Source organism: Cervus canadensis, chromosome 28 (assembly GCF_019320065.1).
Source record: "Cervus canadensis isolate Bull #8, Minnesota chromosome 28, ASM1932006v1, whole genome shotgun sequence".
Taxonomy (NCBI): Eukaryota; Metazoa; Chordata; class Mammalia; order Artiodactyla; family Cervidae; genus Cervus; species Cervus canadensis.
This window is the reverse complement of record NC_057413.1, coordinates 19,167,784-19,193,798: the sequence shown is the minus strand read 5'-3', so window position 1 is coordinate 19,193,798 and position 26,015 is coordinate 19,167,784. Positions and strand designations below refer to the sequence as shown.

The 26,015-nt window shown below is 51.0% G+C and overlaps 3 protein-coding genes across 5 annotated transcripts; 2 read left to right on the top strand and 1 right to left on the bottom strand.

Moving 5' to 3' along the window:
• The first annotated feature begins 1,851 nt into the window (after positions 1-1,851).
• Positions 1,852-13,586, top strand: C2 (complement C2). 2 transcript variants are annotated; one of them, XM_043450481.1, is made up of 18 exons: positions 1,857-2,161; positions 2,322-2,531; positions 3,113-3,298; positions 5,029-5,202; positions 5,283-5,384; positions 5,563-5,696; positions 6,771-6,909; positions 7,515-7,655; positions 8,444-8,533; positions 11,227-11,367; positions 11,492-11,586; positions 11,678-11,789; positions 11,907-12,072; positions 12,184-12,260; positions 12,395-12,486; positions 12,667-12,793; positions 12,952-13,001; positions 13,139-13,586. In XM_043450481.1, the coding sequence occupies exons 1-18, from the start codon at positions 2,116-2,118 to the stop codon at positions 13,307-13,309; spliced, it is 2,253 nt and encodes a 750-aa protein (XP_043306416.1). In that variant the 5' UTR covers positions 1,857-2,115; the 3' UTR covers positions 13,310-13,586. The 2 variants fall into 2 exon arrangements, with proteins under 2 accessions (XP_043306415.1, XP_043306416.1); XM_043450480.1 differs by having other exon boundaries at positions 1,852-2,161; positions 11,907-12,260.
• A 388-nt stretch (positions 13,587-13,974) lies between these two features.
• On the top strand, positions 13,975-20,061 carry CFB (complement factor B). The gene is made up of 18 exons (XM_043450482.1): positions 13,975-14,178; positions 14,275-14,508; positions 14,942-15,127; positions 15,273-15,446; positions 15,663-15,764; positions 15,870-16,006; positions 16,287-16,425; positions 16,795-16,926; positions 17,199-17,300; positions 17,393-17,530; positions 17,992-18,089; positions 18,228-18,345; positions 18,552-18,705; positions 18,810-18,886; positions 19,085-19,194; positions 19,289-19,421; positions 19,497-19,546; positions 19,861-20,061. Exons 1-18 carry the CDS (start codon positions 14,115-14,117, stop codon positions 20,005-20,007), a joined length of 2,295 nt encoding a protein of 764 aa, XP_043306417.1. The 5' UTR covers positions 13,975-14,114; the 3' UTR covers positions 20,008-20,061.
• Positions 20,062-20,063: 2 nt separating this feature from the next.
• Positions 20,064-26,011, bottom strand: NELFE (negative elongation factor complex member E). 2 transcript variants are annotated; one of them, XM_043450484.1, is made up of 11 exons: positions 25,878-26,011; positions 25,359-25,441; positions 23,955-24,024; positions 23,717-23,862; positions 23,167-23,241; positions 23,008-23,045; positions 22,505-22,818; positions 22,236-22,380; positions 22,031-22,085; positions 21,681-21,864; positions 20,064-20,376 (listed from the first exon to the last, which is right to left on the bottom strand). In XM_043450484.1, the coding sequence occupies exons 2-11, from the start codon at positions 25,431-25,433 to the stop codon at positions 20,279-20,281; spliced, it is 1,200 nt and encodes a 399-aa protein (XP_043306419.1). In that variant the 5' UTR covers positions 25,434-25,441; positions 25,878-26,011; the 3' UTR covers positions 20,064-20,278. The 2 variants fall into 2 exon arrangements, with proteins under 2 accessions (XP_043306419.1, XP_043306420.1); XM_043450485.1 differs by having other exon boundaries at positions 21,681-21,783; positions 25,878-26,010.
• Positions 26,012-26,015: the final 4 nt, after the last annotated feature.

Sequence of the window (26,015 nt, the reverse complement as noted above, 5' to 3'; positions counted from 1 at the left end):
GTTTCACTGGTCAAAGCAAGTGGATGGGGAAGTTCAATCCTACTACATGATAGAAAGGAGACAAAGCCAGAACATCTCTAATACTTATGACTCTGAAGGCAGTTTTTTCTCTTGTAAAATTCTGAACAGGTCAGCAGGACTGGTATAACATCAACACAGTGTCAGAGACCCAGGCTCCTCTGTCTGTTGACTCTATTATCCTCAGGATATTGCTCTTGAATCACCATCAGGTTGATATTCTTGCCCATGGGAATGGGGGTTGGCAAGGGGAGAATACTCGCCTTTTACTTGGAAGTTAGGGCTTCAAGTTGTACTCACATTCTATTGCCAGAATCTTGTCACCTGGACACTAGCTGCAAGGGAAGTTGGGAAATGTAGTCTTTAGCTGGGTGACTGTGTGTTCTGCTAAACATCTCTTACTGTAGAAGGAAGGAGAGCAGGTACTGGGTACAGAGGAAGCACCTGCAGCTCGGTCACAGCAACAGCTTTGGGACTGCAACACCAGGGGTGTCACAATCTTCCTGCATTCAGTCAATTCTGCCCAAGGAACTGATTTTGTGTATGCTCACTTGTGTACGTGTATTTCTGAGAAGTTATTTGTAAATCAAAAGAGTTTTCATAAACTTAAATGATAACTTCAGAGATGTTTCATCTTCATCTTTGACTAATCTTATTTACTTACACCCCACATTCTTCCAGTTCATTCAACTCTGTTTCTCCGTCAGCTCCACCAGTCCCAGCACTGTTGCTCTCCTCTACTCAAAGGAGCTCAAAAAGTGGGATGAGTTTGAAGATATTTTAGAGGAGATGAGGCATGTTAGTGACTTGAAATTTGCAATGAAATGTTACACACCTCTTGTCTGTAAGGGAATTACTCCTTGTAAGCCAAGTGATATTAAATGTAGTGTTCTCAGTTCTGAAGACATTCATTATGTCATTAAACAGGTGATGACAGTGGTAAAGAACCTGCCTGCCAATGCAGGAGACTTAAGAGATGCGAGTTTGGTCCCTGGGGTTCCAAAGTGTCGCACGTGACTGAAGCTACTTAGCACATACACATTGTTTGATGAATATTAAAGACTTCTGTGGGATGGGGAGGCTAACGCAGTAGCTCAGAGTTTCTTTGCTTCCTGCATTTCACACAAAATGCACATTGTAATTAAAAATTTTATTTTTCTGTATGGCTGGTAATTTAATATCTTTTTCTTTTGCTTTCAATTTTATTTATTTTTTGGCTGCATCGAGTCTCCACTGAGGCGTGTGGGCTTGGTAGTTGTGGTGGCAAGCTTAGTTGCCCTGTGGCATGTGTGATCTTAGTTTCTCTTCCAGAGATCGAACCCAAATCCTCTGCACTGGAAGGCAGATTCTCAACCACTGGACTACCAGGGAAGTCCCTTGCACATTGCAATTTAAAAGCACATTCCAAATAAAAAATATTTTCACTTCTTTGAATAATCAACCCAGATTTATTTATTTTATAAGTTGGGGAATTTTTATCTACTGGACTTTCCTTAAAAATGTTCTCAACCCTTTTCTTGTCTCTAAGTGTTGATTTCATTTTTATCCCTAAGGGAAGAAAAAGATGGTGAATCCTCCTAGGCATCAAGAATTTTTAAGACAATTAGTTTAATCCCTTGGGGGCTTATGTTGAAGAAGACAATACTAACCTAGGCTCTGAGGAAGTATTTGTAACATCCACTTGGGAAAACCCAAAAGAAAATCGAAACTTTACTTAAATAAAATGTTTTGCAATCTCAGTTGGTTTGTGTGCTTTAGACTATTCATGTAAGAGTGTGTGGGCACGTGTGTCTGAGAAGCAGAGGTGGTGCGGGAGCAGTGGGCAAAAGCCTGTGGTGCAGATGAGCTGACTCTAGGGATGTGTGGAAACTAGGGAGACACGGCAAAACTTTCACCCCCTCAGCTCAGCCCCAAATCCCTGTTTATGGTTGGTTTTTTTTTCCTCCTAACAAGGGAACATTCCCCCTTGCCACTCCCTAGTGTTCTTTCTCTGGCAGCAGATGAAGCAGCTGCTGAGCCAGCTCTGGTTTTCGGGAAGTCAGATGACCTTTTCCCTCTCCCGGTTCTCTGCCTGTCCCTGCCCCTGAGGTAGACACCATGGACCCACTGATGGCCGTCCTTTACCTGCTGCCCCTGTACCCAGGTACGAGCAGGGGAGAGGGGATGCTGGGGTCTTGTGGGACTGGGCTGGTGCCACCAGATTGAGTTTCCACGTGTGAAACGGACAATCTCTTCTGCTTTCCTTTTCTCCTCTGTGCCTTCCTTCTCTGCTGCATTTCTGAGTCGTATCCCCATGCCTGCAGGTTTGGCTACAGCCGCACTTTCCTGCCCCAAGAACGTGAATATCTCTGGGGGCAGTTTCACCCTCAGCAACGGCTGGAGCCCTGGGAGTATCCTCACCTACTCTTGCCCCCTGGGCCGCTACCCGTACCCGGTGGTGACAAGGCTGTGCAAGAGCAACGGACAGTGGCAAATCCCGAGATCCACTCGGTCGACAAAGGCGATCTGCAAACGTGAGGCTCCCTGCCAGCGGCCACCCCGGGGACTGCTATTTAGTCTGCTCAGCATGGGGCTTAATGTGACTCAACGGGGTGGCAAAGCTCCTTTTCCACAGGGCTTTTCAAAATAGCAAGGAAATGTCTACTGCCCACAGCAAGGTGTTGGAGTCAGGCTATGATGGAGATTGTGGGGTACTAAAGCCAAGGATGATGTTTAGAGGTCTTGACAGTCTGCCACACGGTACTGACCATTCAGAATGGATGCTAAATGGTCCGGACGTCCTCTGTTTTGCCATGTGTCACCCCTCTAGTTACCCACTCCTGGGACATCGGAGAACACCAAGGGAGGGACTGGGGTGGTCATAGTCCTCACGGGGCTGAGAGAAGTGACTGTTTTTAAATCTATTAGATTGAACTATGTGGAATTGCTAATATTCAACCAATTGTCAAAAGTAGCAATTTCACAGGCATCCACCTAATATTTTGACAAGCAGCTGGCTCTTGCCATGCCTCCAAGCTGAATATCACCCACTTTGGTGGGCAGTCCAGGTGTCATCCCTCCATCCCTGTATTATCATCCCCTTTTCTCCCTCCAGCTGTTCGCTGTCCAGCCCCTGTTTCCTTTGAGAATGGTGTGTACACCCCACGGCTGGGGTCCCACCCGGTGGGTGGCAACCTGAGCTTCGAGTGTGAGGATGGCTTCACCCTGCGGGGCTCAGCTGTGCGACAGTGTCGCCCCAATGGCATGTGGGATGGCGAGACGGCCGTGTGTGACAATGGCGGTGAGTGCCCTGACCCATGGCTGCATGGGGGCAGGGGTCTCCCGGGAGCCCTGGAGCCAGATATGTGCCCAGGGAGCATGTGTGGGGTCAGGGACCAGGTGTTTCTGGTGCCAAAATCATATTCCTAGATTTTGGTCAATTGAGGTCTATAGTCACATATCTCCAGCCTGTTAGGCTTCTGGCTCAAGGAAGTTGGTGCTAAGCTTTGGGTCCAGCCATAAGGCTGCAAATGCTCTGTCCAGTTTTTCCCAATGCCTCCAAGCCAGGCTGGCACCTGGTCCCCCTGGGCTGTTGCAGGGAGGATGTGATGAAGGCAATTAAGCGTGGTGCTCAGCTGTCTTGCCTCTGGAGGCAGTCTGAGTTCCAAGCCCAGCTTTGATTTTGACGGCCTTTGGGGAGGTTATTTAACCTCTCTGTGCCTCAGTTTTCACATCTGCAAAATGGAGACGGTGAGAGGACTGACTGCAGGGGGTTGCCGTGTGGATCGAGTGGGTTGCCTCTGGAACAGCTCCTGGAATCTGTGAGCACCACATATACTTTTGTCATGGTTATTACTGCCCTTGTGAAAGACTGGGGAGGGGGGCTCTGCTTGACAAAAGTGGGGTTCCTGGGATTCCCTGGAGCTACATTTGCCTGTAGGTTTTAGGAGCTTCCTAGGTCACAGTTCTAAATACATAATACAAAGGACTCAGTTCACGAGGCGGTAGGACCATACCCTCACCTGGAGCCCAGCTGCTGGCTTTCTAGTCACAACCTTGATTTTTTGACAACAGCCAGTTATTCAAACATAAATATAATTCATTTGAAAATTGAGGTTTAATCTATCTAAAGTGTACAGATTTTAAGTATTCACCAAAACTGAATGTCTATCATCTCAGGAGGCTCCCTGCTGTCCCCTTCCACAAGGTAACCTTCTCCTGACTTGTATCTCCATAGATTTGTTTAGCTTCTTCATACACCTCAAACAAGTGGAATCAGACAGACTGTGCTCTTTTGCATCTGGTTGCCTTTATTCAACATTCTGCCTGGGAGATTTATTGATGTTTCCCTGTGGATCAGCAGTTTGTTATTTTTTTATGCTGTGTAATTCCATTACATACTACAGTTTATCTCCTGTTGGTGAGCCTTTGGCTATTTCTAGTTTTTGGTTATTGTGAGTAAAGCTCTATGAACACGCTTATATGTGACTCTGGGTGCACTAGACACTTATCTTTGTTGAGTATATTATCTGGGAGTGGAGTTACTGGGTCACAGGTTGGCATCTGTTTTCTTTTAGTAGAGGCTGCAAACAGTTTCTCGATAGATCAGCAGCTCTGGTTGTCCTCTGAGACCTGGAATTGCCCATCTTTTTAGTTTTAACAGTTCTGGTGGGTGTGTAGTGATGTCTCATTGTTTGCAAATGTTCTCTGTGGAGGGGTAGGCTCTTCAGCCTCCATCTTCCCTGAGGTTCTGGTATGGTACTAGCAGAGACCCTGGGTTGGGGTTAGGATGTTTTAGGTGGCCACTGAGGCCACAGAGTTCTAAACCTTTTCCCTACTTCAGGTTTTTCCATCGGCACCCCTGGGAAGCACAGGTATGATGTCTCCCAAGGGAGAGGCCAAGGGACCCGCAGAGGCTCTGAGGGTTTCCAGAGGAGGAAGAGCCTAGAAGGAGAGGGTGGGTGAGCCAGGTCCGGAGTCCGGAGGCTGAGGAGGTGAGTCCCTGCTCACCTCCATCTTTGTTCCTCGCAGCCAGCCACTGCCCCAACCCGGGCATTTCCGTGGGTGCAGTGCGGACCGGCTCTCGCTTCGGCCTCGGGGACAAGGTCAGATACCGCTGCTCCTCGAATCTGGTGCTGACAGGGTCTGCAGAGCGCGAGTGCCAGGACGACGGCGTTTGGAGTGGGACGGAGGCCATCTGTCGCCGTGAGTAGCAGCTCTGACCCTGCGGACACTGCTGGGCCCCCACCCCTGGGCCCAGCTGACCCCATCGACTCTCCCCACAGAGCCCTACTCCTACGACTTTCCTGAGGATGTGGCCCCCGCCCTGGGCACCTCCTTCTCCCACTTACTTGCAACCACCAATCCCATCCAGCAGAAGAAGACAGGTGAGTGCTTCGGGTGGGCGTGGCAGGGGCGGGGCAAGCTTGGGGGCGGGGCAGGAGCCTCTGGTGGGCTCACTTGGGCTGAGCTGACTGTAGGAGAGGCAGAGGGGTCTGATCGCCTTGGCTAGAGAGCAGGTGGGCGGTGGAGGCCTGAATCTCCCCCCTTCCATATTTCTCTCAGAAAACTTGGGCCGCAAAATACAAATCCAGCGTTCCGGTCACCTGAACCTCTACCTGCTCCTGGACGCCTCTCAGAGTGTGTCCAAAGATGACTTTGAAATCTTCAAGGACAGCGCCTCCCGCATGGTGGACAGGGTCAGGAAATAGGAGCCTGCGGATATCGGCTGCCTTCCTGCACTGTCTGTGTCTCCTTCCCTTCTCAGAATCCCATTCACAGCCCACTTCCTCCAAGAAGTCTTCCCAGATTATACACATGCCATGGATCATGAATGGAGGATACTATTTTTCATTCCACAAACACCGCTGGGGTACCTACTATATGTCAAGCACTATTCTGGCTCCTGGGAGACCACAAAGATGAACGAGGCTGAGATCCCACTTTTCAGGAATTCTAGAACAGTGGTCTTCACAAAGGGGTACCCAAAACAGTCTGTGGGGGTGTGTGTGGCAGAAAAATACTAGTAATCATGTGGAATAACTGTAATTTAACTGAAATGAAGAACTTAATAGTTTCCTTTTAAAATTTCAATCTTTTCTATACATTTTAAAATGTGTACAATATATTTGAGCAGTGATACACTTTATGAGTATACTTTATAAATACATATACCTATATCGAGGTATGTGCTCAGAATGTTTCTGCTGACAGAATGCATGAACAGGAGAGTTTGGAAACCACTGGTTTACATTTCTTGCCAGGACTTTGCTTGGGAATTATGCTTTTCACAATAGTTTTTGTAGCTATGTATTTTCCCTCCCTGCTCCATTGAAAAGAAGGCAGCTTTTGTGCTCCTTAGTTTCTCTCTTCAGATGTAAAGTTAAGTAAGCCACTAAGCCATGAGGCTGTAAAATGCTACAGGCAAGTGCCGATAGGTTTGAATTCTTCCTCCATCTTTCACCAGTGGTGTGATCGGGGGCAAGGTAATGAGTCTCAGCATCCTCATCTATATAATGGGGACCATCACGACCCCTCACATCATTGATATAAGGATTAAATGCAGAGTGAACCTGTCAAACAGAGGAGAGGACCAACAGTCGTCAGTTTCCTGGCTTCCTTAAGCAGCCACCTCCCAGGAAGGGATTCTCCATGGGCCTTGCCTCTGTCAATCTCTGTCTAGGCTCTCTATCTCCTCCAGGGCCCATTGCTGGCTCTCTTACCATCTGCTTTTTGGTCTGGGGGCCCTTCACCCTCTCACTTGCCCTTCACAGATCTTCAGCTTTGAGATCAAGGTTAGTGTTGCCATCATCACTTTTGCATCAAAGCCCAAAATCATCATGTCTGTCTTGGATGACAGATCCCGGGATGTGACTGAAGTGGAGAACAGTCTGAGAAATATCAACTATAAAGGTATGATGCCATCAAATGAAGGTGATGGGAGTGGGAGTAGGGGATGAGCTCTCTGTGCCTGCAGAGACTCTGGACAAGTTCGAGAGAGAGGCCTCTTGGTGGCATTCAGGTCCCAGGGTTCTGGGCCTAATGTTCCTTAGATTGGGGTGGCTTCCCAGTCAGGTTCATGGTTGGGGAGTTGCAGCTCCTACCAACACCTGGCTTGTTCACATGTGCTATGTGTCCAAAAGCATCGTGCAGGTCTTCAGATCCTCCCTGAACCACATGATCTGGTTTTCATAGTCTCCTCGTGTCATTATGAAACTACCTGGGTGGTAGGTAGCAGCTGGTTGAAACAACCCACTTTCTTTGGAAACCCCATCTTCAAATCCTGGGATTTTAGGATGAACTTTAGTGCTGTTATGCAATGAGCATTTCTAAAGGGAAAGGTTTGAAATGTTTGAACGGGCAATGATGCCAAATCCCTAACTGAATATCAAAGGTCGGTCTTTATCAAATCAGTTGATAATTGCATTTCCAGTGTTTGGGGAAAATAGAGTGATTCCCTTCTCCCAGGTGGTAGGTGGAAAGTTTCTAAGAGAGCTTTTCATCTTCACATATTCCAGACCATGAAAATGGAACTGGGACCAACATCTACGAGGCCCTCCATGGTGTCTATATAATGATGAATAACCAAATGAATCGGCTCCATATGAACCCAGTGGCCTGGCGGGAAATCCGACATGCCATCATTCTTCTGACAGACGGTAGGTATTGTCTCTGTGAGTGAGCCTGCCACCGTGGAAGGGGCAGCAATGTGGGGTCAGAAGACCTGGCTTCTGGTTCTCCCTCTGCCATGTCAGGCCTTGGTTTCTTATTTCTAAAGTAGAAACAGTGCTGATGATGACGGTAATGACAACCATGACAATTATTGATAATGGAAGCTGCCCTCTTTTCTGTATATAGTTTGTTTGTTTTTTGGCTGCACTGCACAGCATGTGGATCTTAATTCTCCAACCAGGGATCAAACCTGAACCCCTGGCAGTGGAAGTGCAGTCTTAACTGTTGGTCCTCCAGGGAAGTCCCCTTACACACTTTTTATGAAGAGCAATAAGTACTTTGTGTAAAAGTGCTTTATGATTATGTATTAGTTGTTACCACCTGGGAGGTCACCTAGAGGGAGTTGGGTGGGAGGTGTGGCTCTGCAGCAGTGATGTTGAGGTCCATGGATGAAAGGCAGATGGGGTAGTGGATCAGGGCTCTGCCATTTATCTTGATTTTACCCAAATCACACAGCTCCTCTAGAAATCAGATTTCCTATCTATAACATGAGGAGACCCACACTTACAGGGGCTTCACGAGAATCAAATGAGATAAAGTATTAAGATGCCCCTGACCCAGTGCTAAAGAATTTCCGTGAATAATGTATCTTGAAACTCCAATAGGGAGTGTAAGTGTTGAGGTTCCCGGGGTGAATGCCTCCCCACTTCTCCAGGGCTGAGGGGATCATGATGCATCCATCTTAATGAACAATTCTTTTTCCTCCTTGATCCAGGAAAGTCCAACATGGGCGGCTCTCCCAAGGTGGCTGTTGACAATATCAAAGACGTCTTGAACATCAACCAGAAGAGGAAAGATTATCTGGGTGAGCCTCTGCCCCTGCGCTGCCACAATCTGTGCTCTCTGCAGAGAACCCAAGGACCACAGCCAGGAGTTTCAGCAACTTGGCTATTTTTCTTCGCATTTCATTTTTTTTTGGCTGCACTGCACACAGCATGAGGGATCTTAGTATCTTGACCAGGGATCAAACCTATACCCCCTGCAGTAGAAGCGCAGAGTCTTAACCACTCGACCGCCAGGGAAGTCCTTGGCTGTATTTCTATTGAGACCCCAGGCTGTGTTGTTCTGTATGCAGTCAGCCAAGGATCACACTGAAGAGTTTGTAGTCAAACTACAAACCTTGAGTTTGTGGTTTTAACCTTGGGTTCATCTTTGATTGGCTGTGACCGTGGGTCGTTTCCTTACTTGTAAGGAGGATACAGGACAAGGACCTACCTCACAGGCCAGTAAGGGCAAATGCTCAAACATTACTTGGTACAGAGAAACTCACGTGTGCAGTGGTGGTGACCACCACCACCACCATCATCATCATTGACATCGTTTTCATTCATCAGCTTTTGTTCCACAAACCTCTCCGGGAAGAAAAGGTCTGGAATCCTTGTAGGGACTGTCTCTGGCCTTTTTTCCATTAGCAGTGCAGTTAACTAAGGCGTTGGCAGTTGCAGTCTCTAAAAGAACAGTTCCTCTAATTCAGACTAAACAAAAATTGCACTGACCTTTGACCAGAAAAGAACTTCAAAAGAAGTGCTTCAGATAAGGGGTAGCAGTTGGTTTTGAGGTCCCAAGTTTTACTTTCCCCTTGGGTTCTCTCTTTTCTGTTCATGCCACCCATTCCACCTGCTCCTTGAGGGTAAGCAGATTTCTTTGGGAAAACCCTTGTCTAAGGAAGGCAAAATCCAAACTTCACTCCCTAACTCCTTAGCATTACTGGGCCAGAGTTAAATGCTTGAAAACACCTTAAAAAGAGGCAGGAACCTCAGGGAAATAGATAAAACACATTACTATTGTTCAGTTGCTCAGTTGTGTCCGACTCTTTGCGACACTGTGGACTGCAGCATACCAGGCTTCCCTGTCCTTCACCATCTCCTGGAGTTTGCTCAAACTCATGTCCACTGAGTTGGTGATGCCATCCAACTATCTCATCCTCTGTTGTCCCCTTCTCCTCCTACCCTCAATCTTTCCCAGCATCAGGGTCTTTTCCAAAGAGTCGGCTCTTTGAATCCGGCAGCCAAAGTGTTGGAGCTTCAGGTTCAGTCCTTCCAATGAATATTTAGGACTGATTTCCTTTAGGATTGACTGGTTTGATCTCCTTGCAGTCCAAGGGACTCTCAAGAGTCTTCTCCAACACCACAGTTCAAAAGCATCAATTCTTCAGTGAAAACACATGGGACATGATAATCATCCAGCTTCCACTGTAATTGCATAAAAGGACTATGAGGGGTATAAAGGGTGGGAGAAGGCTAGACTCGGTGGCCACCCCGGGGCAGTTCTGACTGGCACCCACACTGGCTCAGAGGTTGGTGTGGATGGTCGTGTGGATCCAGGTTCTCCAATGGGAAGAGGTGGCTTCAAGCCCTTCTCCCAGAGCTGGCATTTTGTAGAGGATGAACAGATTTGAAGCTGTGCCTCCATGCTACATCATGAGTTCTTTTTCATTCATTTATTCATTTAAAAGTCCTCACCGAGAGCCTCTTTTGGGCCAAGCACCACTCTAAGAATACAGCTGTAAACAGAGGAAAATGCCTGCTTCATGGGGCTGTCATTCTGGAAGGGGGCGATAGATTAGTTTCTTAGGGCTGTGGCAACAAATGGTACAAATTTGGGTGGCTTGAAACAACAGAGATGTATTCTCTCATGCTCAGGAAGTAGGAAGTCCAAAATCAAGGTATCAACAGGGTCGTGCTCCCGCCAGAACCTCCGAGAATCCTTCCTTACCTTGTCCAACTTCAGGTGGCCCCAGGCATTCCTTAGCTTGGGGTAGGATTATCCAATCTCTGCCTCTCTTTACATCACTGTCTTCCCTGAAGGTATCTCTGTGACATCACATGGTTCTCTGTGTTGGTGTTCAGATTCCCTTATTCTTGTAAAGGCGTCAGATTCATCACTCCCTCCCTTTCCCCATCCAGCGAGACCTCACTTTAACTGATTTTATCCGCGAGGACATGATTTCCAAATATATATGAGCATATTCACAGGTCCTGGAGGTTAGGACCTGAATATACCTTTTGAGAAGACACAATTCTACCCACTACAGGCATTACACAAAATAAATAAGGAAACCATGTGGCACAGTAGAGGGTGACATGCACTGAGATATAAAATGAAGCAGAAAAGAAATTGAAATGTCTGGGTCATTGCAGTTTTACACAAGGAGGCCAGAGCAGGCCTCCTGCGATGGGGACATTTGAATCAAAGCTTAGAAATGTAAGAGAGTGAGGCATGTGGGAAGCCTGGGGGTAGGAGTGAACCAGGCAGGGACAAAACTTGTGCAAAGGCCCTGAGGTGGGAGTGTACTTCAGGAAATTCAAGGATGCTGTGTGACTGGAAAAGACTGAAGGGGAGGAGTGGTGGGAAATGAGGTCAGATATGTAGTGAAGGGGCGGGGAGGGCATCCCGCTCATGTAGGGCTTCATGGGACACAGTGAGTTCCCAACTACAGCCTCCTGTGCTGCGGGATAGCCGCTCACTGTGAGATTCTGCTAATTCCCTCCCCCTCAGACATCTATGCCATCGGCGTGGGCAGCCTAGACGTGGATTGGAAAGAGCTGAATAACCTGGGGTCCAAGAAGGATGGTGAGAGGCATGCCTTCATTCTGAAGGATGTGCAGGCGCTGAGCCAGGTCTTCGAGCACATGCTGGGTGAGTGCGCTTCACCCTCTCTGGAGGGGGTGGCCAGTGTGGAGCCAGCCGAGGGTCCCGGCATGGCACCTGCTTACAGCGCCCCTCACCGGCCTCCTTCACCATCTGCTCCTCACACCCACAGATGTCTCCCAGCTCACAGACCCCATCTGTGGGGTGGGGAACATGTCTGCCAACGCCTCTGCCCAGGAGAGGACACCCTGGCACGTTACCTTTAAGGTACCTGGAAGGAGGGGTGGGGCTTGGAACCCAGAGGTGCGGCCATGAGCCAGAGACATAGCAGTCCCTGAGATCACCTGTCCCCCTGCAGCCCAGGAGCCAGGACACCTGCCGGGGGGCCCTCGTCTCTGACCAGTGGGTCCTGACAGCCGCTCACTGCTTCCGCAATGCCGAGGACAGCACACTGTGGAGGGTCAGTGTGGGTAAGGAAGGGCCCGCACCAGATTCCCGATCCCCTGGGCAGAGCTCCTATCTCTTATTCCCAGCCTGTGGCCCCTTCAGGAGCCCTGGTCCAGCCTAATCTGCTACTTTGTTTCCAGGGGATCCCAACTTTCAGGGGGGCAAAGAATTCCAAATTGAGAAGGCAGTGATCTCCCCGGGGTTCAATGTCTTTTCCAAGAAGAATCAGGGAATCCCAGAGTTCTATGGCGATGACATTGCTCTGCTAAAGCTGACCCAGAAAGTGAAGATGTCCAGCCATGCCAGGTGCCAGAGTCTGGGATGGGAGGGTACCCTCTACAGGGGAGAGTGTCCTGGGGAGCCCTGGAGGAGGGGACACCAAGGATGGGCCTCTGTGACCCTAGTCCTTCTCCTCAGGCCCATCTGCCTCCCCTGCACGGTGGGGGCCAACCTGGCTCTGCGGAGACTCCCAGGCAGTACCTGCCGAGACCACGGTGAGTGCTGGACTCAGGGTGTGGGAAGGACTGGCATCAGGGTTTGGGGGATGATATCATGGGCTGTGCTGCAGTCCCCAAGTCAGGATGCTGGGTAAAGGGACCAGCACTGACATCCTTGTCCTTGACTGCAGAGATGGAGCTTCTGAACCAAGTGAGCATTCCTGCTCATTTTGTGGCTTTGAATGGGGATAAGCTGAACATTAACCTCAAGACAGGGTCAGAGGTGAGGGTCTCAGGTTCTGGATGCTGGGGGCGGGGGATGGGATTTCTCTCTGCCTCCCCTAGTTCTGGCTGCTTTCTCCCTCTGACCCCAAGTCATCCCTCCTCCCGGGCCTAGCTGCCCTGCCAGGGTCCCCTGGGCTTGCTCACTCCATCCTTTTGTCCTCTTCCGCCCCTCCTGCAGTGGACAAACTGTGTCAAGGTCGTCTCCGAAGACAAAACCACGTTCCCCAACCTGACAGATGTCAGAGAGGTGGTGACAGACCAATTCCTATGCAGTGGGACCCAGGGGGATGACAGTCCCTGCAAGGGTGAGCCCCTCCTCCACCCACTTTCCACCCCCAATCCCCACCCTGGAGTCCGGATTCCCCAGGGGAAGGCCACCTGTGTCCCTTGTGGCCATCATGCATGCCCCGATGCAGCAGTGACGGTCGGCAGGATGACAGTCTCTGTCCCTCCTTTCTGGTAGGAGAATCCGGGGGAGCAGTTTTCCTTGAGCGGAGACTCAGGTTTTTTCAGGTGAGAAGGGAGAAGTTCACAGGACTGGAGTCAAGGGATCTCCGCCTTGTTGGGGGATGAGGCAGGCCTTTGAAGGACCTAAAGAGGTTGGGGCTGGGACAGGGGAAGCCCCCCACTCCAACCTTTTCCTCTTCTAGGTGGGCCTGGTGAGCTGGGGTCTCTACAACCCCTGTGGCAGTTCCAGTAAGAACTCCCGCAAACCTGCGCCCCGTGGCAAGGTCCCGCGAGATTTCCACATCAACCTCTTCCGCCTGCAGCCCTGGCTCAGGCAGCATCTGGAGGGCATCCTGAACTTTGTGCCCCTCTAACCTTGGCCACCGAGCCCTCTGCTGACCTGCCAGGACCTGCCGTCTCTCCAATCTCCTACCTCTGAACGCCCACCCTCAGCCTCCATGACTCATCCGCACTCCTTGCTCTGAACACATCCCCGCCTCGAGGATCCCGGAGCAGCGGCGCATCCGCGCTAGGGAATCCCCGGCGCTCCTGCCAGCGCTGACCCCACCCTCCGCTGTACTTGGCTCACTCTCCTTCTACTTACACAGGAAATTACCCAGTTATGAAATTAATAAAAACCAATGATTCCCACAACTGTCTGTGCCTCTGCCTAGGGGCTGGCCTGGGAGGGGAGAGAAAGGCCAGAATGATTCCAGGAACCACCAAGAAGGCAGGTCAGAGACCTTGCTGGACAAACAGCGGCTGAACTCTGCTCGGTAACAGAGTCAGCAGGGGTGGAGGGGGCAGTGTGGGCCTTATATCTAGTCCCCAAGGGGAGGTCTGGGCTTGTTGGGCAGGACAAGGGGCGGAGAGGAGGTGTTGACTGGCAGAGTCCTGGACCTTGGGGAGCCAAAGGTGGAATTTTTGCAGTTTCTGTTTCCTTGATTGGCAGCTCAGTGGGGCCCTCCCCGGTTGGACATTCCGGAAAGTGATGTGGGTAGGGAGGGTGGGGTGAACAGCAGGTGCCAGAACAGGATTGCATAAAAGGCTGGAGGTTGTGGGGGGCAGGGGAAGGGAGTGTGACGAGGCTCAGGTCTAAAGTTTCAGCTTGGCCATTAAGCCAAGCGGACTTGCAGCAGAAGCCAGGAGAGGCCCTCCTGCCCCCAGCTCCGGGTCACCATGGGGATCGGTCGCAACCCCCGACTCTGCCTAGTACCCTTGATCCTGGGCCTCTTGTGTGGAGGTAAGTGAGATCACAGCCCTCCTCCCTCCACTCCTGCTTCCCCCACGATCCATCCTTGGCCTTGTGAGGCTGGGCCTCACCAACTTTTCTCTTTAGGTGTGGACACGACGCCACTGCCTGAGGCCGGGCCCCAAAGCCCCTGCTCTCTAGAGGGAGTAGAGATCAAAGGTGGCTCCTTCCAGCTTCTCAAGGCGGGCCAGGTGCTGGAATACTTGTGTCCTTCTGGCTTCTACCCATACCCCATGCAGATACGCACTTGCAGATCCACAGGGTCCTGGAGCACCCTGCAGACTCAAGACAGAAAGATTGTCAAGAGGGCCGAATGCAAAGGTTGGAGGGCAGGGAGGATGGGCATGGGCCGGCTGAGGGACGGAGCAGGTGGCAGCCAAGGTTCAGACTTGGATAAGTCTAGGCTTGAGTGGAGACCAGGCAGGCTGACAAGTTGGGCTGAGCACGGGTCAGTGCTGAGTGAGGGTTGGAGGTGGGATGGAGAGAGAAGGAAGGGGAGCTAGACTTTACTAAGCATTTACCCTGTGTCAGGCAGCCCCGGCAGTTCAAAGAACACTTAGAAATGGGGAGGAGGGAGCAGCAGGACTCCGTATGGGTGGAGGTACCTCCAGGGGTCGAGGGTAGTAGCTATCCTTTGGGGCCGAGAAGTGATATTTCTCAGTGACAGGGTCCCTGAGACCAGAAGGCTTATCCTAAAGGGTAGCCCTTCCCTTCCAGTAACTTCTTCTTGGTCTCCACCCCCTTACCCTCAAAGCAATTCGCTGTCCCAGACCACAGGATTTTGAGAATGGGGAGTACTGGCCCCGGGCTGCCTACTACAATTTGAGCGACGAGATCTCTTTCCGCTGCTATGATGGCTACACTCTTCGGGGCTCTGCCAATCGCACCTGCCAAGGGAATGGTCGGTGGGATGGGGAAACGGCCGTCTGTGATGATGGAGGTGAGAACCGTCCCCCCTGTCCACAACAGCTCCTTCTCCCTGACCATCCTCAGCTTGAGGAACCAGTGCCACAGTTCGATGCTCTGCCTTGCCCTTTGTGCCCCAGGCTTTGGCCCTCACCAGTGTGTGTCTCACACTTTTGCAGCGGGGTACTGCCCCAACCCGGGCATCCCTCTTGGCTCAAGGAAGGTGGGCAGCCAGTACCGCCTTGAAGACCGTGTCACCTACTACTGCAACCGGGGGCTCACTCTGCGTGGTTCCCAGCAGCGAACATGCCAGGAAGGTGGCTCTTGGAGTGGAACGGAGCCTTCCTGCCAAGGTGACTCTTGATCTGTACCCTCAAGTCAGACCCTGCTTTCCCATCTGCACGTCCCCTCGGAGCACACTGCCTTCTCCTGCTGCCGCCACCCAGCTCCTTCCTCCCTTCTAAATCTCCCCAAAGAACTTCTGAGCCCTTCCCGCCCTAGAAGCCCACCATCTCCTGTCAGTGTCCCTGACCTCCCAGACATTTGACCTGCTCTCTGACCTCTCCCAGACTCCTTTATGTACGACACTCCTGCAGAGGTGGCCGAAGCCTTCCTGTCTTCCCTGACAGAGACCATAGAAGGAGTTGATGCCGAGGATGGACATAGCCCAGGTTTGAAGGCAGAGAGGGGAGGCGGGGCAGGGGGTTGGGCGTGGGGTGGAGAAGGGGCAGGAGACCTATTTGTTGTGGAGCCTGAGCCTCTTTGGTGGCATCCAGGGGAACAACAGAAGAGAAAGATTATCCTGGACCCCTCGGGCTCCATGAACATCTACCTGGTACTGGATGGATCAGACAGCGTGGGGGCCAACAACTTCACAGGGGCCAAGAATTGTCTCAGAGCTTTCATCGAGAAGGTGGGAACCCTGAAAGGACCTCACTGCCCTGCCAAGACTAGTTCCCAGATACTCCCAGCCACTCAGAGCCACAGGGTCCCAGAAAATCTCCAGGTGCTATTGTGTCCTCTTTTCCTTTTACCAGTCCTTTAACCTGGACTCCTCCATGACCCCAGGTTGATGAGTCAGTCCTTGAATCTCTTACTAAGGACTTTCCTATCTGTCTCAGCTAAGCTGCTGAATTCTCCCAACCATATATTCTACTTTTGATGCCGTGACCTATTGCTCCCCTCGCCCACAGGTGGCAAGCTATGGGGTGAAGCCAAAATATGGTCTAGTGACGTATGCCACAGAACCCAAAGTTTTGGTCAGAGTGTCTGACCCAAAGAGCAGCGAAGCAGACTGGGTCACAGAGCAGCTCAACCAAATCAACTATGAAGGTCAGAAGTCAGGGAAGGGTGGGAGGTTCACTTTGGGGTCAGAGAGGTCTGAAGTCAGGGAAGGGTGGGAGGTTCACTTTGGGGTCAGAGAGGTCTGAAGTTTCAGGAATGTTGTGGGGAGGGTGTAGTAAGACCACGTGGTGGGGCAGGGAGGACTACTTTTTAGTCCACGGTTGGACAGCAGGGTCATTGGAAAATGGGGTTTGGTGGGAACCCTTTGGAACTGAGAGGGTCACTTTGTTGTCAGAGGGAGGACAGTGGGGTGACAACTCAAGTTGACAGATGTGGGATCCCAGTTGCTGCCAGGCCTCTGGGGTCAAGGGCGGCTTGGGAGATCAGGCGAGGTGATGACATCTTCCCTGTTCACAGATCACAAGTTGAAGGCAGGGACTAACACCAAGAGGGCTCTCCTGGAAGTGTACAACATGATGAGCAGGGAAGTAAACCAACTGAGAGAGACCTGGAACCGCACGCGCCATGTCATTATCATCATGACTGACGGTAAGAGGGGCGTTTCTGCCTCTGATTCCCCACCCTCTCAAACCAGCTCATGGTCCTGAGTCCACACGTAACACTGGACTTGTGGCTGGGGGATGGTGTGCTGCTCTTCCCTGTGCCTTTACAAGGAGGGACCTTCCACTCCGTGATCTCTCACTCATGATCTCCTCTCCAACCTGCTCACTCAGCCCTGTATGTCACTCCTTCCAGCCTCTTTATCTTCCTGGACCCTCTTCCTTCATGTCTCCCAACCTCACGGTCCATCTCTCCTGCAGGTTTGCACAACATGGGTGGGGATCCAGTCACTGTCATTCATGATATTCGGTACTTGCTGGACATTGGTAGAAATCGCAAAAACCCCAGGGAGGATTATCTGGGTGAGTTTTATTACCTAGGACCCAGCACCCCACTTTATTAGCTTCTTGCCTGTGCCAGGGCCAAGACCCTCACTCTGTTTTTTCTCTCTCAGACATCTATGTGTTCGGGGTTGGACCTCTAGTGAACCAAGAGAACATCAATGCTTTGGCTTCCAAGAAGGATAAAGAGAAACATGTGTTCAGACTCCAGGACTTGGAAAGCCTGGAGGATGTTTTCATCCAAATGCTTGGTAGGAAACTATGGAAGGCTATAAGGAGATGATCATGAAACTCAGCCCTCCCCAGACCCCTCAAGGTCACTCATTCTTCCACTCCTCCTAAAGCCCTGGCAGTCTGGAAGCCCTTTCTCACCTCCTCTACCTCCAGGTCACTATTCTTGCTTCCTGGTACTTTCCACCCCCTGACCTCAGAATCACAAGTTCTGAAATGATGCAGAGACCTTTCTCAAGTCCCTACTTTTACAGATATGGAAGCTGGGGCCAACAGAGGTCAAGAAATGACAAGTTAGCAGGAGTTGGGCCTGAACATGGGCAGGTCTCTGAGCTTAGTCCCATGATTCCAGTGGTTCCTTGCCTTCCCTTCCCTCTTTTGGGCATCTGCTCCCCACGGACACATTGGCGTCCCTCCCCCAGACAGCTGCCATTTGGAAATGAACTGTCCCAGCTTTTAGCACAATCTCCTTTCTTGCCAGATGAAAGTCGGACACTGGGTCTCTGTGGCATGGTTTGGGAGCACAAGAAAGGTACTCCCTACCACAAACAACCATGGCAGGCCAAGATCTCAGTCATTGTAAGTGCAGTGTCCTGGTGGTGGGGACTTAGGGGAAGGGAGGTCAGGGTGAAATGAAGGTTGGGGGAAGGGCAAGGCACTCTTAATCAGATTGTGACATTTGTGAAAGCTGAGCTTTCCCGCTGCTGCTGTTCCCAGCGCCCTTCGAAGGGCCATGAGAGCTGTATGGGCGCCATTGTGTCTGAGTACTTTGTGCTGACAGCTGCACACTGTTTCACTGTGGATGATGAGAAACACTCAATCAAGGTCACCGTGGGTAAGGATGCAACCCATCAATTCTGAGCTTCTGTGGTGCCCTCTGGGCAACACTGCCTCCAGGGCCCACACTTCCCACCTGTCATCACAGCCCTTCCCTTGCATGCTGATCAGTTAGGGATGGGGATTTGGGTTAGGGATGACAGGCAGGCAGGAGGCTGCCTACACAGACACCGATGGTCTAGAAGGACCCCTCTCCTACTTCAGGATCAAAGAAGCAGGAGTGGGAGATAGAAGAAGTCCTATTTCATCCAAACTACGACCTCAATGCAAAAAAAGCAAAAGGCATTCCTGAGTTTTATGACTATGACGTGGCCCTCATCAAGCTCAAGAAGAAGCTCAAGTATGAGGAGACTATCAGGTGAGCCATGTGGATTCTGAGAGAAAAGGCTGGGAGAGGCAGAACCAGGACTGGAGCAGGCCCAGGGTTCACGATCCTTGAATTTCCCCATCTCTCCTCAACAGGCCCATTTGTCTCCCCTGCACTGAGGGATCGATTCAAGCCTTGAGGCTTCCAAAGTCAACTACATGCCGGCAACAGAGTAAGTCATGTTCAGGGAGAGCAGCTTAAGGGTGAGGCTCTGAGACAAGGGGGGAATGAGGGGGACCACAAGGAGAGCAAGTGATGCCCTGCCCAGCCGCCAGCTCACGGGAAGGGATGGAGGGCCACTCAGTGACAAAGCATGAGGCGGGGAGGGGAGGGAGAGTGCTGAAATGACCCAGTCTATCCATCTGTAAAGTGCAAGAGCTGCTCCCTGCAAAGGACATCGAAGCTCTGTTTGTGTCTGAGTCTAAGGATTCTAAGAAGACCCTGACTCGGAAGGCGGTCTACATCAAGAATGGGGACAAGGTGAGGAATGTGGGATCTTGAGGTCCCCAGTTCTTCCTAAGCAAGCTTTGTTCCTCACCCCTCTCCCCTCCACACATCCCCATCTCACCTACAGAAAGCCAGCTGTGAGAGAGACGCTCTGCACGCCCCAGGTTATGACAAAGTCAAGGACATCTCCGAGGTAGTCACCCCCAGGTTCCTCTGCACTGGAGGCGTGTCTCCCTACGCTGACCCCAACACTTGCAAAGGTGAGAAGGCTCTTTGGTTGTGATGTGAGTTCTGAGGCCTAAGAGTCTTTGCCTACAGTATCTCCTCCCCTGCAGGTGATTCTGGTGGCCCCCTGATTATTCATAAGAAGAGTCGCTTCATTCAAGTGAGTCTTTCCTTTCCTCTCTCTGGGGAGATGCTGAGTGGTCAGTGTGGGCCCCAAGACAGGAAAACTCACTGCATGTGGCTGAAAAGAGGTGGGGGGTGGGGGGTGGGGCATAGCCTGCCTCACCTTCAGACTCTTCCTTGAACTGGCCAATTCAGGGCCATGTGTCTGGTCTGTGTGCCAGGGGACAGGACTGAACAGGGTCCCTAGTCTAGTCTTCCCAGGTCAGGTCAGTTCAGATGCAACTGGCAGTAGCTGTGCTTCCTGGGATTAAGGAGTTCTACCAAATGATTCCTGACAACCCCTCTCTCCAGGTTGGCGTGATCAGCTGGGGCGTTGTGGATGTTTGCAAGAGGCCACAGCAAGTACCTGGTTATGCTCGAGATTTTCACATCAACCTCTACCACGTGCTGCCCTGGCTCAAGGAAAAACTCCAAGATGAGGACCTGGGTTTCCTATAAGGGGTTTCCTGCTGGAAAGGGGCATGAGACCAAATTAAAACAGCTGCGACAACACCTGTGTTCAAGATCCTTTTGGGGTAAAGGAGTGGGGAGCGTGCACTAGTCATGTGGTTACAACTGAGATCACATCTAATAGCCGTTTTTAAAGGCTCAACCCCAATCCCAAGTGCTGAAAAACCAGAGGCTGAGGGAGATGGGTGAGCTTCCACCTCAGTGTTTTACTGAGACCAGCATTGGGGCAGACGAGGCACACGGAATCCAGCTCCATTCCCTAGAAGCCGTCCACAAGGTTTTCCTTGTAGACATCGTCGCTGTAGACAATCTGAGTCCTCTTGTCCCGGTGGCAGCCCTTAGGGCTATTCTGGACAGCTGGGGAGGGAGGAAAAGTTTCCTTAAGGTCTGAGGGAGAGCACCGAGAAGACCTGAGGGCCAGAGTGTGGCCACTTCAACTCTAGCCTCTGGCCTTTGGATGCCCAGTTTCCATGCTGCCCTCTGGTGGCCAGGATGGCTTCTCTACCTTAGCCCCCTTAGGCCTGTGGCTACCAATCCATGGCCCCAGTAGAGTGTACAGTTATCATGGCACACGCAAACACTGTAATGAGTGTTTCGTCCTCAGAAATAACCCAAATGTTATTCTTGACACATGTGAATAATGTTAACCGCCTACTTCCAGTCAGTACACCAAAAATTAGAAAATCTCTATAGTCCTTTGTTAACATGCTGGTCCTTCCTGGTTCCTTTTTTAGTATAATGGGATACTCTTGCTCCAAACTCCCTCGTGCCTACTCCTTTACATGAAAATCTACTTTAGGTGAAACGGGTTATTCATTCCATCAGGAGAATTCATTCCAGTGTTAACTCTGGCCCTAGGTATTCTCCCCGGAGTTGTCCCTTCCCCTTCCCCTTTCCTCCCTATACCTCATTCCTAAGGATTTCATTCCTGCCACTCTGGGGCTAGAGGGACTCCCCCATGCAAGCCCCATCCTCTTGCAGCTTTCATCTTGATGCCGTGGATCACTTCCTCCTTCTCAAAGCCTGTATCCTTCGGCTGCAATGACCCAGGCCCTTCACATCCTACTCCCAGCCCTCTGACCTCTCCTTTGTCTCCTATGTTGCACCCTCAACTTCAGCCTAACGTATCAGGAGGGCTGGGGCCATATGGGGCATAAGGAACACAGCCCAGCTTCCTCCCATAGTTCCTGACTATTTATTCCTCAAGTCCAGTCCTGGCTCATTTCTCCTCTGCATTCAGTCTCCCCTGCAACACTATCGTGTTGTTTTGCAGCGGCCCTATGATATAGGTGACTCTAGTCTATATTTTCAGTCCTTACCAAACACCTGTGTTCCTGATTCCTAACTTCAAAGGCCTATTTTATAAAACCAACTATACTCCATCTCAAAATGAATAAGGCCACATGAGGTGCTCACCTTGTTCACCAACCTGACTCACTCCCACTTTCTTCCGTGTTCCAATCAACACCTTGAAAATGGTTTCTAATACTTTTCTCTCCTCCTGCTTCTAACTGATAGAAGGCCTGAGGATTCTCCTAATCCCCACAGTTTCCACACAAAACCAGATCTCTAGCCCCTCTAGGGGACCCAGGGACAGGCAGGAGAACAACATGGGGTGAGCTGTGGGCAACAGGATGAGAAAGGAAGAACCCCCTTCTTACCCAGGGAGCCCCAGACAGACTTGCCCGTGGCGGCATCCAGCATGGGCTGTTTTCGGGCAATGCTGACTTTGAGCTGTACAGACTCCACTTGGGTCCCGTTGAGCTGGGGCAGAAGAGGGAGTGGGCAGAGGATGGGGGCAAACATTATAGACAAGCCAAAAGAAGGTTTCCAGGAGCTGTCATCCTAAGAATAGAGTAAGTAGGGACTTAAGAATATAAGGTTTCCTGCATGAATAGGGAAACACTTTCTTTGTCAAGAGGAAATGATTTCCTCCTGGCCCCCAATATTTTAGAGAGAAAATATGAAGATAGCAGGAGGGGTAGGAAGAACAGATCTGGGAAGTCCCAACCTCAGCAACGGCCTGATCTGCTGACTCCATCTTTTCATAGGTGACGAAGGCACAGCTGGGATGAGAAAACACAGGGTCAGTAGAGGGCCTATGGGCTCCTCAGGACCCAGGCAAACCCAGTGTTACAGGCTGTGGAGACAGGCCAGCTTCCTCCCTCAGGTCTCACACCCCAGGTCCTCCTAGGACAACCCACTGTTGTCCTTACTTTCTGGGTGGGTCCATGGAGAGGTCAATGATGTTTCCAAAGGGAGAGAAGGCCCCACGGAGGAGGGTGGGTGTCATGTCTTCTCCATACACATAGAGAGTGTTTCCCTTCCGAGGTGCCCGGCGTTCAGGGAACGAGTCTGATCCTATGGAACATCGGAATCCAGTCATGAGACATAGGCTTAGCTTATCCTCCACTGTAGAGTACACTTCAGTAGGACCCACCTACACCGTATCTGAAGTCACTTCCCACTAGCCAAGAACACTCACTGCGGAAAGGGCCCTCTCGGTCGCGCTCCCGGTCCCGGTCCCTGTCCCGCTCTCGGTCCCTGTCCCGCTCTCGATCACGGTCTCGGTCCCGCTCCCGGTCTCGCTCTCGATCCCGATCTCGGTCTCTGTCTCGGTTCCGCTCACGACTGCGGTCCCGGCTGCGGCTTCGGGGAGGGGAGGCTGAGGAACGGGCACCACCACGTTCTTCGTAGCCCCAGTCGAAGCTTCGAGGGGGGCCATCACCAGCTCCTGGGCCCTCTGCCTCTTCCCCATCTGGCCCCAGTTCCCGAAGCCGATCACTAGAAGACACGAAGCTGGGGAGCAGCAGACGATGAGGATTGAAGGGAGCCTTTACCCTGTCTTCCCGGATCCCACGCAGACTCGACACCCCCTCTGCAGCCCCAGCTCTTCCCACTTCAGTCCCAAACCTCCTGAGGACCCAGGCAAGCATCTCGTGCCCCCCAAACCCCGCCAACTGGGATCCCGACCTATCTTTCTCTAACCTCTCATACAGAGATTTCCTTTGTGGACGTCTGGACGACTGAAAGAGACCAAGAACAGTTAAGACAAGTCTGAGTGGCTGGCATATGGCCTTCAATATGTGGATTTCTCATTTTTCTCAATCCCCCATTCCTCAGAGACAGAAAACTAGAAACCATTACCTCCTGCAGGTCGTCGTCAGCAGATACGCTCCTCTGGAACGGTTGGAAAGTGGGGACCGGCCCCTTCTCAGGGTCCTGGGAAAGTGGGAGAGACCTACCTCAGTGGGGGAGCAGGAGGCCGCCTATCGGGGGTTGGGGGGCTCCTCTTCCCTCACCCTCCTCTTGGCTCCCCTGGCCTTTTTTTTTTTGTTTCTCACTTGACTATGTGTTATTTTACATAAAAGACTTAATAAACACTTGAAGCATTTAGTTTACTAAAAACATCTTGAACCTGATGACCTTCTCAGCCTTTTCAACTAATTAGAGAACACAATCCAACAAATCTATTACATGATGGATTAGAGTCACAGAATACATAAAATGGAGGAGAATCTGGGAGGTGTCTAGTTTCTTCATTTTATAGATAAGAAACCTGAAGCTCAGAATGGCACAGCAACTTGTCCATGACTGAACTGGCATTACCTTCCCCCCACACCTACCTTCATTCCAACCTGGAAGGATGCCCTCTGATGTGAAGGATCCCTTGAACAATCTTTCTGCCTGTGCTCACCTTTAACTTCCCCTCTAGGGTCCGAGAACGCTTGAAGCCTGAGTTCTTGGTCTCGGCCTTGATGGCACTGATGGCTCCTGACTTCACCAGCTGCTTTGCCTGCTCTGTTGCCGTGGCCGTGTCCACCACAGGCTGCTCTGACAGTGCTGAAGGGGCAAGGGAAAGAGGTTTATTATGTTGGCCAGAGGTCAGCTGGTGTGCTTACTTTCAGCCTATCCCCGCCTCCCCCGTCACTCACAGCGTTTGACACCGCCTTGGCTGGCTGTGCTGCTGCTACTTTGCTTCTTCAGAGCCAGCAATGCCTTTTTCTGGGAACAAGAGTGAGAAGAGAGGGATTGATGAGGGCCAATCCCTGGCCAGGTCTTCTCCCAAGGCCCTTGGGCACATCACTCCGGGTCTACCTTTCTGAGAGAAAATAATGCAAACGGTGGCCCTGGGGAGGTACACTGCAGCTGACCTGCCTCTCACATATAGTCCCTCAGATCACATACACCAGCCATACCTACTCTAAACCATAGTATCCAGAGGCTTTGCAGAGTCTCATATTTTTCAAGTTGAAAACAAGGAACACAGACCATGGCCCCCGGATATACACTGCAGTTTAGTATAAGCCTCCATGCCTTCTTAGGGGCTTCGTCCAACCATCCCTACATGTTTAATAAGAACACACCAATGCTCTGAAACAGAGATTTGCAAAAGAAAGAAACACAGATCCTCCTCCTGAGCTCACAGGCTGAGAAAGATGATGACCTGACTGAACTGTCAAGACTGATCATAAGTGCAGATTGGAGCTGAAAGCAAGTAAGATTTTTCTGATGCAAATGGTTATTAAACCGGGTCCTGAGTAGGATCTACATAATGCAGGCTGAGAGGAAAAGGCATTTTAGACAAAGAAAACAAGGTGGCAGAGATGCAGACATAAGAAGGTTTTGAGAATGCATGTTTTGGGACCAAGGGATAGTTCTATAGGAAGAAAGGCCAGATTAAAGCTTTTTGTAGGCAATGAGAAACCATTGTGTTTTGAAAAAAGAAGGGCAGTGTTTAGTATTTTCAATGCATCGTTTTAACAGGAGTGAAAGTCTGTCCAAGAGAAGAATCTTGTTGAGAGACCATTACAACAGTCAAAGTGAGCATCAGCAAAGACCAGATCTAGGGAATACATAGGAAAACAAAACAGAAGAAATTACTTTAAAAGAAAAATGAAGACTTGGCAAACGTTTGGCTACACAAATTGTGCAAGTGATGAGATATTCATCTCAAACAAATCGAAGAAGTGAATGCAGACAGTCCTTTTTGGAAGACCAAATTTAGCACAGACAAGAGGACAGCTTCAGTTTTGGATATGTGAAAGTTATCAGTAAGACACTAGATGGCATTGGAAAAACCAAGCTTGGGATCACCAGTTCTTAGGTGGTACTAAAAGCCATGGGAAAGGAAGACAACTCCATGGCAGACCACACAGAAAAGAGAGAAAAGAAAGTACACACTTGGGAAAGTCCATCTCTGAAGTTACACAGAGAGATGATAAGCCTCCAGGTATTAGCTAGAGGAGTCCCCACCCCGCATCCCCTCACACTCACCCCAGGTGTTCTCAGTGTAGAGTCTTTGAAAGTTTGGGCCATGCCCACACACACTCCCTCACCTTTTTCTTGAGTTTGTTGAATTTCTTCTGCAGAGCCTCCTCCTCCTCGCTCAGTCCGGGGGGTATCACCAACATGGTGGCTCCTGGTTCGGGGGCAGGGCCCAAGACATCTTTCTCCACTGTCACCGCCCAGAGTTCACATGCCGTCCACACTGATCCCGATCCCACCCCTTCAGGCCTGCCTACTCCTATCTTTTGCCTCTCCCTATCCCTTGCTTAAACCAGGCTGCCGTCCAAACCCCAGCTCGTCGGGATCAACCAGCATTCCCTTCTGTCTTCAGGAATCACGGATACCAGTGCCTTGGGGCATCTTGTGGCCCAGGAAGAGATAAATACCCCCTCCGTCGCCAAGACGATGGCACCAGACCCCCCTATCTTTCTGGAGTTAGTATGGAATTGCGGGGTCCGAAAAGCAGAGGAAACAGTGGAACCCGCGCAGCGCTCTCAGAGCAACGAAAGGGGCAAGAAGACAGAAGGAGCTCGGAAAAAGAGGGGCGAAGGCTGAGGAGAAGGCCTTACCTGAGGGGGCGGCAACCGGGGCCCCACGGTCTCGGGCGGCGCCCGCGCGGGCAGCGGATCCCGGGCTCAGAGCGATGACGTAGCGAGGGGCGGAGAACGCGGTAACCAAGGCGGCCCGCGCCGCACACACGTCCGCCC